The sequence below is a fragment of the Netta rufina genome, assembly GCF_964035555.1.
Source record: "Netta rufina genome assembly, chromosome: 1".
NCBI lineage: Eukaryota > Metazoa > Chordata > Aves > Anseriformes > Anatidae > Netta > Netta rufina.
Window position 1 is genome coordinate 110812734 of NC_140123.1, and position 15777 is coordinate 110828510.

Here is a 15777-nt window from a genome sequence, read left to right on the forward strand (position 1 = left end):
AGGTCCCTCCTGGCAAACGTCCCTGCACAGGCTGGGGCAAATGTCCAAAAGCAATTGTAAGGATCGCAAGAGAACTTGCATGGGAGTCATGGCAGAGTCCTTCCTTTAGTAGCAGCTAACTTTATTCTTAGGGTTGTTCTGTGCCTGATGCTGGTAATTCAGCTGGCATTTTTGAGGTGGTATCAAAACTGATAGCCAACCCATCCCATTATGTACAGGGATGTCTTTCCTGATCTCCCAGGGAATGGGAAAGTGGCTTCATGAGCTCCAAGTGAAGATGAGGATGATTTCAGCAACACAGCTGCTGCAGAAAGTGCCTATGCCGGTGCTGTACCACAGGTTTCAGGAGTCAGGGTCAGTTCTGCAGCGCCTGGCTTATGCCAAAGGCCTCTTTGCTCCTAGACCCAGTCAAGGAAAGAGCTATATCTACTTCAGCTTTCATTTCCACATGTCCTAAACCTGTATTTAGTGACACAGAGTGGATCCTCCCCCACAACTTAATGTGAAAGGCCCCTAGAGAAAGAAGGTAGATCTACGCATTTCCTCAGTGGAACAGTCCATGACACTGTACTTATTTTCAGAATAGCCCAGGCATGATAAACACTGTGTCCATGTACCTGTAAAAGTTTGTAGCTATGTTTGGCTTACAAAATGTTGTGTGATTGCTTCTTCTTAGAGATTCCTATCTATACAGGTCAGGGGCTGCCCTGCATCTCTTCAGAGAAGCAGCTTGGGAGGAGACCTTGGGTTAAATGAGACACACAGACCCCTCTGAGTATGTGTGGAGGGAGCAGTCAGTGTGTCCAAGGCAACCTGCAACCGTAGGAGTAGGCTGGCAAGTTGGCCGAGAAAAGTTCTTCTGTGCAATGCCAGAAGGAGGCTGGTCACATGCCAGTGGTGCCATCCATGTGTGGTTAACTGTCCTAAAACCCCTCAAAAAATTATCTGAGAATGAGAGTTATCCATTTTTAGAAGGCCAGTTTTTCATCTTAATATGCCTGATCTGGATACTTTCTTTGCTGCTCCCTCCCACAAATTTCTCTGGCCAGTTTTAGGTAACTCTTTGAAGGAGATTCATATGTTAAAGTCTTCATTGGCTGCAAAACCATTCGTCTTATTTCTGCAGGAGAACTGGTATTACGCACCTAGAGTGGGCTTGTCAGAAAAAAAAAGGCCAGGGAAGCAGGGTAACTGCTAGTCCATGGCAGTGGTACCCAGAGAGTCACCAGCCAGAGCCAAAGCCACGATGCAGTGAGCTGCTGAGGGGCCCACGCATCAAAGCAGGAACAGAAACCTTCCAGGGAAACTCGGCATACGTTTCACAAAAGGTGAGCTGGGCCTGCAGCACATTGCCGATGGCTGTCTCTAACTTAATAACTCGGGCTATGATGTTTAGTTTCAGTCCCTTCCCCTATATTATATGCTAACACAAAGAATAATGCTGGCTGGCTGGCTGAGCTGATGTATGGTAGAGTTTCTCCAAGTTTCCAAGTATTCAAGGTGCTAGCTTTGTTAACTTTCCATTTCAGTGGAAGTGGATTGGTTTGAGGATATTTGCACTAAAGCCACCACATGGAAATTTTACAATGTACCTTAAAGGAATAATGGGATTATTAAGAAGTCATCACCGTTGGCATTTATTTTCCCATTCCGTCAAAACTTTTTTCAGTAGCCCAGATAACATTTTCGACAGCACCGCCAGATTTACTGCTCATGCTTGATCCTGTTGTTGCTCTAAGGGCTCATAATTTTTTTACAGGATTCACTCATCATCTTAGTTGTCTTCTTAGCCAGTCACTGTTGTGATGCTTCATTTTAAGGCCACAAAACCATCTGCATCCTTGACATGACTCAGACACCCATATCCTGTATGAAAAGGATTTTAATTTTATGCCAGCAATAAAAATTGATCACTGGAAAATTTATAATTTGAGACCCCGGTACACCCACGTCAGATTAAGTGCAGGAATCAGGCTCGTTATTTTCCAACGCCTGCATCCTGCAGGTGCTCTGAACAATGGTGCAGGCACAAAGCTACCCTTACCTCCTCTCTGAAACAAGTGACTCCTCATGGCCCCTCCATCAGCCTCTGGCTCCCTGTTCCTCTCTGCTGCTTACCCAAGAGTCACAAGTCACTAGGGCTAGGTAGCTATGGAGATGAAAGCCCTGCTCTACGTCACCCTTTGCTTTCTGATATGGTCCATTTGGTGCCTATGCAGATACATTTCCTGTGGGAAAAATAGAGATGGCTTCAGGACAGACACCATCAGTAACTGAGAACTCCTTCAGATTTGTATAGGGAGATACGAATGGGCTGCTAAAATATTTGGAAAATATAAAATTTTAGAATAAAGGCACAGCCAACTGATGGGTGTTGCCCAGATCTGACTTTAGGGAATTAAGACCTGCTTTTTTTTTTTTTTTTTTAGGCTGATTTTTTTTATCATCTGGTAAAACTTGTAGAATCACTAATCATAAAATCTTCAGTACTATTCCAGGTACTAGGGTTCAAAAGAAATGTTGGACAGTTCTTACGAACAATTGTTTCTACGGATAAAATTGTTCTCTTGAGAGAATTAGCTTACAACTACTTTTCTACATGCTAAGTAAATAAAATGTCAACTTCCTAAACACAGTGTGCAAATACACTAAAGTACCAGGCATCAAGCAAACAAAAGTGATTCAGATAAACGAGGGGAAGGATTGCATTTTTAATATACACAACTCATTCCTGAGGGCTTGATCAAATCAACTACAGTGACTGAGATAAGGGACAGACATAAATGAAATGAGATTTTGAAAGCTCTGGCTTTCAGAGTGATTTAAAAGGTACAGGTATTCAGAGAATGTTAAATCACTGTTTTGGCCCCTTTCTGACACAATTATTGTTGCAGACACACATTCAAATCTCCATGTAAAATGGTTCCTGGGTCTGCTGGATGTCTGATGACAGGACAGCAGGATAAACTCCCCTAAAATCATAACATAGAGGTTCCCAAGGTTTTTCATTCCAACAAAACGTTAACAGTTTTGCTGGTTGTATCAGCATATGTCAGAGGTGAAATATTTAATTTTAAATGGCACGTAGCGTATTCTTCTCGAGGCACTGGAGTTGAGATGGAAACCACCTGCCAGCCTTTTGTTAACCATCCTGTGGTTCTCCTAGGAACATATGTTAAAGATGAGAAAAGATCAAAATACTTACAGTTTTGTCTCTCCAGCCATAATGCAAAGCAGAGGCAGGTATAGTATGCCCCTACAGGATAATCCTTTGGCCAGGAAGACCCAGGACTAGAATTTACAAATCTGCACTCACCACTAGAGAAGCGTGGAGAAGACATCCTTGTGTCATTCACCTAGTGTGAAAAACTGGAATGTCATGACAGCTGTGGAGATCATTCATCCTCTCCTCTGACCATTCCTGGTGAACTATATGGTGAAGGAGTAGTACAGAAAGTAATCTGCAATTTTTATGGAGAACTGCAGTGATGTTCATTAATCCAGTGTTCAAAAACATATTGCTAGAGCGAGCACCTAACAAATTTGAGGCCAGGTAGCTACCAAATTTCCAGAGTTAAGAAAGATGGCATTTCAGAAGCTGACAGTGTCCATAACACAATATGGCACTAAATCGTTTCTGGGCCTGACAGCAATCAAGATACTGGACCTTAAAATATTCCCACCATTTTCCCTCACATTATGAATTTAGCAGCTAAAAATTAAAGAAATGACTGCATTATACCCTATGAAATCCAGAATGTAAGGCTTCCAGATGGTGCGAAGCACTCACTTCCAAATTCAGCTGTTCCTGAGACAACAGCCACTAAAATCATGTCACAACTGTAGTGACTGAAACAAGTGTAATTGAAAAAAGTGACTTTCAAAGCTTGTGTTCATCCACAGCATTAATTCTTTCTCCGTTGCTCTTACTGCTCTGTTCAGTGCCTGAGAACAATGACCAGAAAAGAGTGATACCAATAGCACAGAATGAAGATCTGCAGCCTTCTCACTGCAATTTTTCCCCTTTTGCTTCTTTAAAACAAAAAGGCCGCTATGCAGAGAGGTCTGCTGGTGCTGGAAGCAGAACGCCAGCAAAACTAGAGCGCTGCTTCTGATATGGTGGTGTAAATGTTCTAGCTTGAAGCTCTACAGGGCCATAGCTCAGCTGCAAGAAAATGCAACTTTATCAAAACAAATCACAGTTGGGGACGGGGGAGAAAAACACATCATGCTCTCATCACAAGAAAAGCTACTTTGATCCACTTTCAAAACAATACATCAATCTCACTTGCAACTCTCATCACAAAATGAATGTAACTAAATATATTGAACAAACCAGCCCATACTTGTCTCTGTCTCTCTCTCTCTGTTCAGCCCTTGCCACAGAAACACCTCATCAGTCCCTGCTGTATGGTGTCTGAAAGGATGTAGATTTTCTTTCATAATTTAGGGCCTGATCAACTGGAGGCGGTCTGCAGCTGTAAGAACAAGGCCTCCTCCCAGCATGGGGATGATGCTGAATAGGCTCCAAGTATAAGCATGGGATGATATTGATCCAAACAGAGAAGAGAGGAGACAGAGAGAGCAAGAGGTATGCACACGGGCCTCTCCCAGCACGTGAGGCAGGGCAAGAGGCACAACGGCAGCCTCGCTCGAAGTTCAGGGCTGCAGGGGCAGCAGGGATATGGCTGCCTTCCAGCGCAGAATGGAGGATGCCAGAGAGAGCCCTGGCCTCATTTTCTTTGCAGACTCCCAGAGCCTCTGAGATCAGGTGCTGTTCGTGGGAGTCTGTCTCTTAGGAGAGCCTCTGCTCCCCTGATGAAATAAACGATATGAACTGAGTCCGAGGCTGGTGGCTGCAAAGGTTCACGGGGGCCTGTTTTGCTTGTTGCTCTGTATCTTTTCCACCACAGTCACCTCGTGGTATCCAGCCCATCAACATGACATGTCCACAACTTCACACCACGAGGGACATCCTCGTTGGGAAATCGTTCTGAGAGGAAAGAGAGGAGACAAGTGTCAATAGGAGAGCACCCACAGAACGGACAAAGAGACAGATGTAGCTTCGACAGAGACACAACTGGAGAGTGACAACTTTTTCAGGCTCACGCCCCTGTTCTTTCTTGGACAGGCCACTTTGCTCAGGGCCAAGACCCAAGCTCTTGGCTCCCCCTCCCCAACAGCCACAGTCTCATCAGCCCTCACGAGCCCTGACTGGAGCAGGATGTTTCTCACTTGCTGGCATTCTGGGTGACAGATGCCTTTGGTGTGCATGGCACATGAGCCCAGGGCCATGGGCACGCACCCACAGGCATCTGTCACCTCACCCCTTTCATAATGATCCCGCTGAGGTCTCTCGCAGGGTTCCTCATGCTATCTGGGGTTCCCCACACTCTGACTCCATCCACACGCTGCCCTCTCCTGGAGAGCCCCCTGCTCCTAAACTCTGCTTTGTGACCCCCGCCGGGCGGCTGACGCCTCAGCGTATCTGGATCAGGAGCACCAGACATGGCCTCACTGTTTTCTTGGGCTCCTTTTTCCTCTTCTTGTCAGAGGCGTTGAGGTAGGCCTGCTCCCTGGCCCGGTACGAAGGGCCTCGGCTCAGCTCCCTCTCGCTGTAGGGAGGCAGGGTGTCCTCCCCATCCTCCTGGTCAGATGACGGTGACTGCTGCGACTGCTGCTGCGACGGCTCGGGCTTGTAGGTAGAGGGTGGTGACCAGGCATAATACGTTCCCCCTCCTCTCTGGCTGGGCTGCGAGCTCAGCTTTGAGGGGGTTTCACAACGGTCACCGCTTTCATCGTAGCTCCGGGATTTCCTCTCCAGGACGCTGCTGAGGTAGGAGTGATCGTATTTCTGGCTCCCTCCGGGCGTCCGGCTCACCAGCCGGGGCAGGTGCTTCTCCTCGTGGGCCCGTCTGCGGGGCGGGCTGTACGACCAGCCCCGATCCGAGTCCATCAGCGGCTCTCGGTTCCCCCTGCTGCGCTTGGTGTAGTACTCCTCCAGGGAGCTGTCCTGGTGGTGCAGCCCTCCGCCACGCGACTCCGAGCGCTCGAAACGCCGAGTCTCCTGGCTGTCCGCCCGCCGGGCCCGTTGGCTGTAGGACTCCGCGAAGGCTGCCAGCTCGTCCATGGAGACGGCCGGCACTCCCACAGAGAAGCTCTTACGGGACAGCATCTCGGATTTGGATCTCTGCTGGCTGGAGGAGGAAAAAGGTAGGGTTAGAGGCCAGGATTCAGCTGCACTCATCCCCTCGGCAGCCTTCAGAGACAATGGAGGGAAACGGGCGCTCCTGGGACATGAATCATCTGACCTGTTTTCATCCCCTTCTGTAGGAAGAGATGTATCACATCCTAGAAAAGCCTACTTCTCTCTGCTGCCTGTAAGGGCTGCCTAGTGTGGAGAGCTCAGATTCTACAAGCCTAATGTTACCCAGAGATTAACCCCGGGATGCACCTTCCTTGTCCTCCGCTATGCAGGGCTGAACTTTCTTTCTTCCCTTAGCCCCAGCACTTGTAGGTCTATGTTCTGCTGGGAAAACCCAAGAACCTAGCTACAGAAGCTCACAGGAGGGCAATTATGAAGCAGGTTTAAAGGGAGTGAACTGGCACAAGAGCCCAGTATTGAGGGAAATAAATCCCTGCCATTGATTTTGGGGGACTGGGCTGCTGGTATGAGGGAAGAAGCATCTCTTCTAGGTGCCAAAGTGCCGGTCCTTTAGATCTGGAATACAGGTCTTGGCGCACCAAAGCACCAGGGTGCGATTCCTAACACAGTGCACCAGCACTGAGAATTGCCTGAGGCATCAGGTACAGATTTCAATGAAGCACTTTGAGAAGGCGACTTTGTTTCTTATCTATCTCACTTTGCCATCCTACCTGGAATGGTGTCAGGACCTAGCACTGCCCAGCTGGGGAGGCTCCAGCAGACCTGTACAAATCAGATCAATTCTGTCCTCATCTAAGACATCTTCCATCTCCACCTTTCTCTCCAGCTGCAACCCCTCCATCCTACTAGGCTGGACCAGAGCAGTAGGACATGGAGAAGAGCTACCAGTATATCTGTCCCTTCTCCTTAACTTATTACTTTGGCATGTACAGTAACCTCCCAGACACAGCACTCCTCACCTGTGCCGGAAACTGTCCCTCTCATCTCTGTAATCAGAGACAGCCTGTGACCTTGACGTGCTTCCCCCGCCAATCACTCCTGCCCAGTACTCAGCATCCCCATCCAGGTCTCCTGCCGGAGGCAGAGGTTTCCTCCGCGCCTGGCGGTACGGCTGTCGGAAGTTCACGTCATCCTCATGCAAGGAGCTGAGTTCAGAGATGGTGTTGTTATCTGAAGGGGAGGATGCAGAAAAGAAATGAGATAGGCATCACCTAGTAGCATATGGAAGAGAAGAGAGGACCGGAAGGCTGTGGAAAGCCTGGCTGCAGATTTCTCAGACAGAAGCTGAGCTGCCCTCCATTTAAAAAAAAAAAATCAAAATGGAACCCAAGGTCCAAACCCTTGTGTGATCCTGCCTGAGACTCCTGGGGCTCAGTTTGGACACATAGCTGGTGTTGGACCTACAGGTCTTCTGAACTGTTAACCAGTAGCCAGATGGGATATTCTAAGGGTATCTCAACTGGCATCATATGCTTGTGTTCGGACAACAAAGTTCAGTCTTTGTGCAGAAATCCCCCCTCAGCCCTGCTTCACTAGCACGTGTGAGCTCAACACCCTCACGAGGTGGGCACTGTGCTTGGTGGTGCATCATCCCAGCAATTGTGCCACCTCCCCCTTTCCTGGTGTGAGACAAGCTGGCTCTGAATTTGGCCTGACTTGCTTAGTTAAAACAAAAACAACCCCCTCAAAAAAAAAATAAAAAAAAGTAAGAGACTGTCTGAATCACTGTCAGTCTCTACCCTGTCAAGCACATTGACATCTGGAGGCCTGACATACCAATCTGGAGAGGTCTTTTTATAGTAAATCTTGTGGGTGGAGAAGACAGTGTGCTCAGCAATGACTGTTTTAGAAGTACATATAATTTCTTAGTTATGCCTAATCAGTACAGAGCCTTGATGTAATGTCATTCCCTAAAACCCCTACCTTCATTGATTTGCAGGATCTCACGTGTCTGTTTTAAAAGATCCTCTGCCAGTGCCTAAGATGGGCTAGCTCTGCATCAGTTGCATGCTGCACGGAGGAACCAAGCCCCCCAGCCTGCTGTTGTACTCAGAACAGCTAGAGGACAAACACCAGCACTGCAGGCCCTCCTCGTGCACATAAACTGTCCCACCACTGCACCTCTGTCTCCTAATGCAGGAAGATCCTCGCTACGGTTTGTGCTGACACCCATTAAACACCCCTTCAGTCTTTATTTAGGAAAATAAAGCCTGCAAGAGGCTATAGGCAGACAGTGAGGAGTTCCATGCAGAAGCTCCTTTCTGAGCTTGCATCATGCCCCTCCCTTTCACTTGGCAGTGTCTGACTGCCAAGCCATCAGAGCTGCTGCTCATAGCGCCTCTGATCTTATGTTGACCAGTGTCACCAAACCTCCTGGCAATCTCCTTGCTTCCTAAATCTTTCTTGTAGTCCCTATTGCAGGGCAATAACCACTCCAAACTACCTTTATGTATCATTCGAACCATATCGAGGACACCGCAGCACACAAAACAGACCTGGCTTTTCAGACCATGATGATCCAAAAGTTCAATTGCCCAAGCAGCCAATTTTCATGATAGTCTGAGTCTCCCACACCTTGTTCAGTCTAATGAAGAATGATTATTAGGTGACCAGTAACTCTTTAAAATCAGAACACAACTGTAGATTCCTAAGATCCAGATTTTATCCATCCCAAGATTAATATCCTAGAGGCTAGCTTGAATACAAAGCCAGTGAACCTTTAGCTATGAATTTGCAGGGTATTTTTCAGGTCAATGAAAAACAAAATCAAACCATTCTCATTCCTCACATCGTTCTCGCATCCTCCTAGCTGGGTCAAACTGAGCCAGTTCTTTCTCGACATAGTACAGCACCTTCATGGAGTCCCTTTCCTTGTCAGTCTGGATCCTGTACCCTTTGCGCACTGCTGGGGAGAGACAAAAAGAAAAGGATTTAGAGGAAAACACATTTAAGTTTGAGGAGACTTTCAGACAACATTGCTTCTACAGTTGAGCTCACATTTGCAGGCAGGTAGGCTGCATCTTCCAAAACAGTGAGTCAGTCCTTGCTTCAGAAGAAACTTGTCTCTAAGGTGGGATGTGAAGTTGTGAGCAGCTGCATCGTTTAGAAAGTTTGCAGCAACAGCAAAAAAAGGCTTGGAAATGCCCAATCTGTACAGCCAAATGCATCAAGTGGTGACACTGCCACAGTGATTCCACCTCCTACAGAGGATGGCAGGGAGAAAGGTAGAAGTCGCTTCCCCTTTCTTAGCGCTACTGAAAGGATTTGTCATGGTATGGGAAAAGCAGTGCCAGAAGATCAGGCTTCCTCTACGTAGCAGAGGCTGTGAGCTCCCAGGCTGCAGGGGAAGCAGGTGGCTGAGCATGTGGGAGCTGTCACTCTGCAGGAGCGCTCCACACACCCCAGCCCTACAAATTCTGCTCACACAGGTTGAAAAGCATGTGGCAGGAGATGCTCCAGAACACGGAAGGAAACATAGAAAGTCCCACAAAGCACATCGCACTGAGATCTATACCAAATCCAATAATGGGGCCAATCAGGTCACTGGGTAACTGTGAAACTGCTTGCTCTGGCACTCTTTACATGCCGCATTTTACAGAAAAGGTAGGTTTCACACAGGCATTAGGTGCTTGACTCCACTTGCGGGGGAAGTCTGGACAGCTTTTTTGGCTTTATCACCTTCCTGTGTATAGAAGAGAAGCTCCTACACACCCAGAGCCTCAGCAGGTCTAATTCTGGCAGGCTGGCTCCATGCATGCTTTATGTGCTAAGCCTATGAATAGCCCGGCTACCTCAAGGCCAGTCTACAGTCAGCAAGCAAAGAACTCCACCTATTAGGACTCTGAGGAAAATAAGGCTTCTATAGCAGATTGTTTAAGAAATGTCTCAGCCTGGGGCTATTCGAAGATTGACAGAAACACAGGTCTCAGTCCCAAGGAGCTAACCCTGAAACTCAGCCTCATTAGAGCACTGCTGTAAGGATGAGTCGCTTATCGCTAACCTGTCTGCCTTGCACGGGGTTAGTGTGTTCCCCTGTGTGAAAACTGCAGCATTGCACGAGCCCTCCTCTTGACACACTATTTTAAAAAATACTTGGACGGTGGTAGTGAGCCAACCTCTTCCTTCTGTTTTATCCCATACCCCGATACATCAGTACCTAACATATGGGTTTGGTAGTACGTTGCATAGTATGCAGTGTGGGCTGAACAAGGACTTGGCAGAGGTATTCTTAGGCACCTTCTGTCCTAAACTGCTGCGCTTGTGCCTGTGCACGATGAAATAACCATGCTCTGCCTCAGAAATGGCTGTGCCATAGAAATTGGTGGAACAATTCCTGTAATAATCCTGCAAATTGCTTCAGGAGGAAGTGCTTTACTGTGGATTTTAAATGTGTATATGTAAATTAACAGATCTTGAAATATTGCCTAGTGTATTTGTATTTGGGAAAGGTATTAGGTGTTAAAATGTAGTACAGGTCTCTCACAGTCCTGCTTTCAACATGTCTCCAGGACAAATCCAGATAGCTCACCTGATGGCAGTCTAGAGTTTCACAGTTGTTTATCATCACCATAAATATGTGTACAATGATTGTAAATGCACACCATGACTTACAGAACACAAGGAACCCTGCCTCTGCCTTCCAAACTGGAAGACCAGCATGTCTCTCCAGGTCAGGTTGCTGCTACAAAGAGGAGCTGGACTGACTGGTGGCAGAAGTGGTGACTCCTGCTGCACTGACACAGCACGAGCAACAGCACTGCAAGTTCTCCGCTTTGCCTCACCATCACAGTTGACCTCTGGTCTGATACACTGCCAGCAAAGAGTCATCTCGCTGTTCTTCCTTCCAATGCATCTCCTAGGAGCTCAGCTGAGCCACCACCTCATTTTTACATAGGCCAACAACCAAACATTTGCTGGAAATGACTCTGACCTACTGATAGTCTTTGGGGAACTTGAGCAGGCAGCTTCCAGATTCTGTCGCACAAGAACCACTAATCATGCTGAGGCTGTGCCAAGTATCTATTTGGGCAACATCTTCAGCTCCTGGAACTGATGGGAGAATTAGCTAGGCTTCATGCTAGCTTCATGCTTGACTTGCTATTGCAGCTATGTATCAAAAGGAAAGTGACTTTCTTGGGTAATTCTGTAAGCATCCAGAAATTAACTTCGGAATTAAATCTGCAAAGATGACTGTGAGCAGCCCATAAAAAGGCTTTTCCATTACAGATAAGGCATATTTTGTCTCTACATTTATTTATTAAATACTTCCGGCAATGATATTGAATGCTCAACTTATTAAATCTCTTTATTATTCCTTTGTGTGAGATTCAAAGATATTATTGCTTCCTCCTCATACCCTTCGTCATCCAAAAATTGCCAAAATCCTTTAATAAAGTCTGCATATTTTTAGACCCATCTCAATTATAAGGAAATGAAGATGCAAAGATGTTAAGCACTTGTCCAGAACCATTCCATTAAGTCAAAGGGAATGGAACATTCTTCCCTGTTAGAGCATATTTTCTTCTCCTCAACAGTTCATAAATTTCTAATGCTTAATTTGTGTAACTATGGACACTTTTTTTATTCTTCTGTGGGTGGAACCAAGTCAGACAAAACTGTAAACTGTTTCCCTCCCCAGAAAGGACAGCACTACTATTTTTTTTAAGGCAAGCGTGGTTAGGAAGCAAGTGATTTGTCATCCTTTTCTTTTTTTTTTTTTAACTTTCTATACTGGAGGTCTGGAGTTCAGCTCTCAAATTAAAAGCTTCCCTGTGCGCATGGTTTAGGGAATCTATGCCAGAGTCTCCAGGTAACCACTGCATTTAAAATAGAGAGCATACATCCTAAATTATGTGTTGCCAGCAGTCCTAAATATGAAAACTGAACGTTCGTTTTTATTTCCTGCTCAGCCCTAAGTTCAGGACCGAGTTCCTAAGCTTCACTGGAGCTTTGTCACATGGCTTTTATGTAACTGTAGGCAAATTTTTTTAATATTCTCGTGCCTTAGTTTGCTCACTAGATCACCTCACAGGGGTCAGCTACAAGCACACAAGCTAACTAGGGCAAAGGCTGTGCTTTCTAGACTGGCAGCCAGGATTACAGAATCCTCCAGTCTCCATCCCCTAGCGCTTCTGATCCTATTGACCATTTTTAAACGAACTAGACAGAAGTTTTTGGTATCAAAGATATCAAGTTTTTACAAGTTTCAGATCAGACCTACAATAGCTGTGTGGAGGATGCAGAGACCATAATTAGTGCTCCTTCTGAGCAAAGACCTTCATTATCCATTCAACTATTATCTGTTTTGTTTAGCTTGCTGTCTGGCCAAACAGCAAATAAGCAGCTTGGAAGAGCCATGTAACGTGTTCTCTCCTCTACTGCATGTAATTAGGGGATATTCTGGAATGATAACAGAGCTTAAGAGACAAGGAAGAGAGCGCAGGGCATCAACCTCCGTTAGCTTCTCAGTTCAAGGAACACCTTCTTTGTGTGGACCCTGCACAACAGAAGCATGATCCAGGCTAAGGGCTTGTCCATATTATTACAATAAATATTATTTAAAAAAAAAAAAAAAAAAAAGCTTAAGAACCTGTGTTGCCTCTCCACAACAGTCAAAACTCACTATAGTAATAGTTTCACTTGCAATATGTAGTATTGCCTGTCAAATACCTAGTTGAAGGTTTAAGTCTTGACGGTTTGATTCAGATTATATAATAAATGCATTTTTTCCGTGTCATAACCATGGATGCTAAGAGCCATTCCATTTGGTTTCTAAACACATCCAGTTTTTATTCAGCATTTGTGCTCTGCTAGTAAAGCACAGCAGAGACAAGCACTGGGTTTGTGATTTGACTCTTAAAAAATCCCTAAGGTTCCCACAGCCAACACTGTGTTCTACAAGCAGTGACATTTTGCACAAGAGAAAAAAAAAATAAGCACTGCGGCTTGTCATTCATCATTTTCTGACAAAGATTTTTGAATTGGGTACATTCTGCTTTGGATCAGTGACTGATTTATTTCCTATTTCAAAATGCACCATTCCAGAGCTCTGTTTTGATTTTGGTGGAAAAAAAAAAAAAAGTATGACTTGAATGAAAATACTTCTAGTAATTCTGGAAAGGTTAATATACTGACTGGAGCAGGGGAAGAATGTGGAAGGTTATTCCAAAAGCTTAGTTATTTGAGTAGGCTACTTGGTTGTGGAACTTTTTGGAACTGTCTTATCAACACACTGTCACGAGTAAATTTAACAATTGACAATTAGTGCAGAGCTTTCAAATCAGACATGTGGCTGGATCAAGGGCTAACATACTGTGTCAGTTTGGTGACTATCTTGGTAAGTCACTGCTGCTGCTGCAGTATGTTTGAGTTCAGGCAGACACTCTGGCCCTGAAATGCTTCTAGGATGTGGCTAAATAGCCATCCTCTTCTTCCTTGAAGACAACTTCCTTTACAGCAGAAGTGACCCTCACCGAGACAGAGGCACCATACCCATATTCTCTCTGTCTGACATTGATCTGTAACTACCTTCCAGTTAGAAGCCTTTTACCACTCACATTTCATAAATGGGAAGGCTGAACAAGCCAAGCGACCTACTGACTTCTGTAAGGTATGGGAGGGGATCCAGCTGCAAATGCTCTTGGGCAGAAATGACAAGGGAGCACGTACCTGCGCTCAAATTGCTACAGGGACAGTAAAACATGCTGCAGCAAAAACTGCTGCCGGAGGGGAAGCAATGCTCTACAAAGAGCAGCAAAAGCAGTTTACCAAGACAGAGCAGCTTGCAAGGCATCGGCTCTAAGGGGAAAACAGCCACTGCCTCTGCTCTCCTGCAACCACCTTCATTCATCCTTTTCTCTCCTGCAAGCAAAGGTTTAGAAAGGGGCCCAGAGCATGAACCTGGCCTCTGATTCTCTGCTGGCCTAATTCAGTACCCCCAAACAAACACTTTGCTGATGGCACTAGAGAAGTTGGCCCACATGGCCCTACGGGATGCAAATGTCATTGTCAGCATCAGGATTAAAACGCAGTTTGTCTGTGTTTATCCTGTTCAAAGATGCTTGTCCCTCCCATTCCCAGCCCTGCTCCCAGGAAGAAGACTGAATGCTGTGCTTGGCACTGCAAATTACCATTTTGGCTTCCTCCAGTGGCATCGCTTGGGGCTAAGGGAGGTGGGTGTGACTTGTCCATCAGCACAGCAGGAGATGGGACACCAGCCACAGGGACGCTGGGGATGTAGTATGGACCTGGCATGGAGGAGACCGCAGGAGGGTACCCTGCCTTTGCTGCCTTGCCTGCTACGTACACTGAAAAAGAAAAAACAGCAGTCAGTATCACACCAGCCTCCCCCAGACCCACACGGCTTGTGGCAGAAACCTGCACATCGCTGACATTGGTGACAACCCAGCAGGAGACCACTGGACAAGTGAAATGACAAGGGCCGACATGAATTTCTCTAAGCCTCAAACAGCCATGAGGGGAGTTTTAAAAGTGCTCACGGCACATTGTGTGAACACTCCAAGATGCCCAACATCTGGAAGATACCTGGCATGTTAGAGCCAGCATTTCTGCTGCCACAACTTAGTGGCAGTTCAGCTTTAACAATAACTCATGTCTCAAGCTGCAGGGATGAGGCTCATGAAGCTTGACAGATCTGCCTGAGCCTGACCAGGAACCTTGCTGGGTTGCAAGGATTTTGCAGTGTTGCAGAGGGCAGCTGCTTCGCACTGTTGGGAAGAAACCTCCCAAGATGCTTTTAGCTCTGCCCCCGCAACACTCACTGACATGACAGCAACTTTGGAAGGGGAGCGTGACACTTTGGAGAAGCAGACACAGCTGCCAAGGCAGGGAGGCCTCGGAGAATTACATTTGTAATTAACTTTGAGCGCTCAAGCATTGAGCAATAGGTCAGATGCTTCACTCCCCGAGAACTAGTTCTTGAGTCAAGCAGAGTGCTCAGGGCAAAGGGAGCAACACTAGCACATTCTCCTCCTGTTCTGCCAGGGAGCAGAAGAGCTAAAGGAGATCCGTGCCAGGCCTGGACGGGGTCACTCACGTGCCCGGGGACAGCAGCAGGACTCAGGACAGCAGGGGCAGCGGACATAACAACAGCAGCTGTGTGGGCAGCACTGGCACCAGCAGATCCCCACCAGGAGGAAGAACAGGAACGCGCCCAGGATCACCAGGCCCACAAAGACCCACTCTGGAAAACACGGGGAGAAAAAGAGATAGTTACAGGATTGCACATCGCTGGCGAAGCGAACAGCAGCAACATCATCCCTGTGGAGAGCACAGGGGCAGAATAGATGGTGGGGCTTTGTACAGAAATGGATTCCCTCCTGGTTTAGGACCATGTCAAAGCAGAAATGGCACATGGTAGTGAGAAACAGAGCTACCAAAATGTGGTCCCTTCTCAGCCTCTCTGGCTGGCTCAGAGGCAAGCAGCATGGAGGCAAGAGCTCTGATTCTCCCCACGGAAACCCTTCGTCCCATGGCAGTCCTGTACAAATGCTGCAGGACATGCCCTATTAGCATTTGGGTCTCATTAAAGACTCATTCTTCTCAGCCATGTTCATGCCCTGCTTATGTGTTTGTTCCCTACCCATATTCCA

The 15777-nt window shown here is 46.6% G+C and overlaps 1 protein-coding gene across 4 annotated transcripts in view; it reads right to left on the reverse strand.

Annotated features, from left to right (window-relative positions):
• Window positions 1-1919: 1919 nt before the first annotated feature.
• The window catches only part of ILDR2 (immunoglobulin like domain containing receptor 2), a 35391-nt gene continuing 21533 nt past the window's right edge, over window positions 1920-15777 (reverse strand). For 2 of the 4 annotated variants that reach the window (XM_084301637.1, XM_084301635.1), the window contains 6 exons: window positions 15222-15368; window positions 14296-14472; window positions 8955-9068; window positions 7126-7336; window positions 5519-6197; window positions 1920-4993 (listed from right to left, as the gene is read on the reverse strand). In XM_084301637.1, coding sequence (XP_084157763.1) covers window positions 4958-4993; window positions 5519-6197; window positions 7126-7336; window positions 8955-9068; window positions 14296-14472; window positions 15222-15368 — 1364 coding nt within the window. In that variant the 3' untranslated portion in view covers window positions 1920-4957. Of the gene's footprint in view, window positions 4994-5518; window positions 6198-7125; window positions 7337-8954; window positions 9072-14295; window positions 14473-15221; window positions 15369-15777 lie in introns of all 4 variants that reach the window. The other 2 variants (XM_084301636.1, XM_084301634.1) reach the window with 1 other exon arrangement.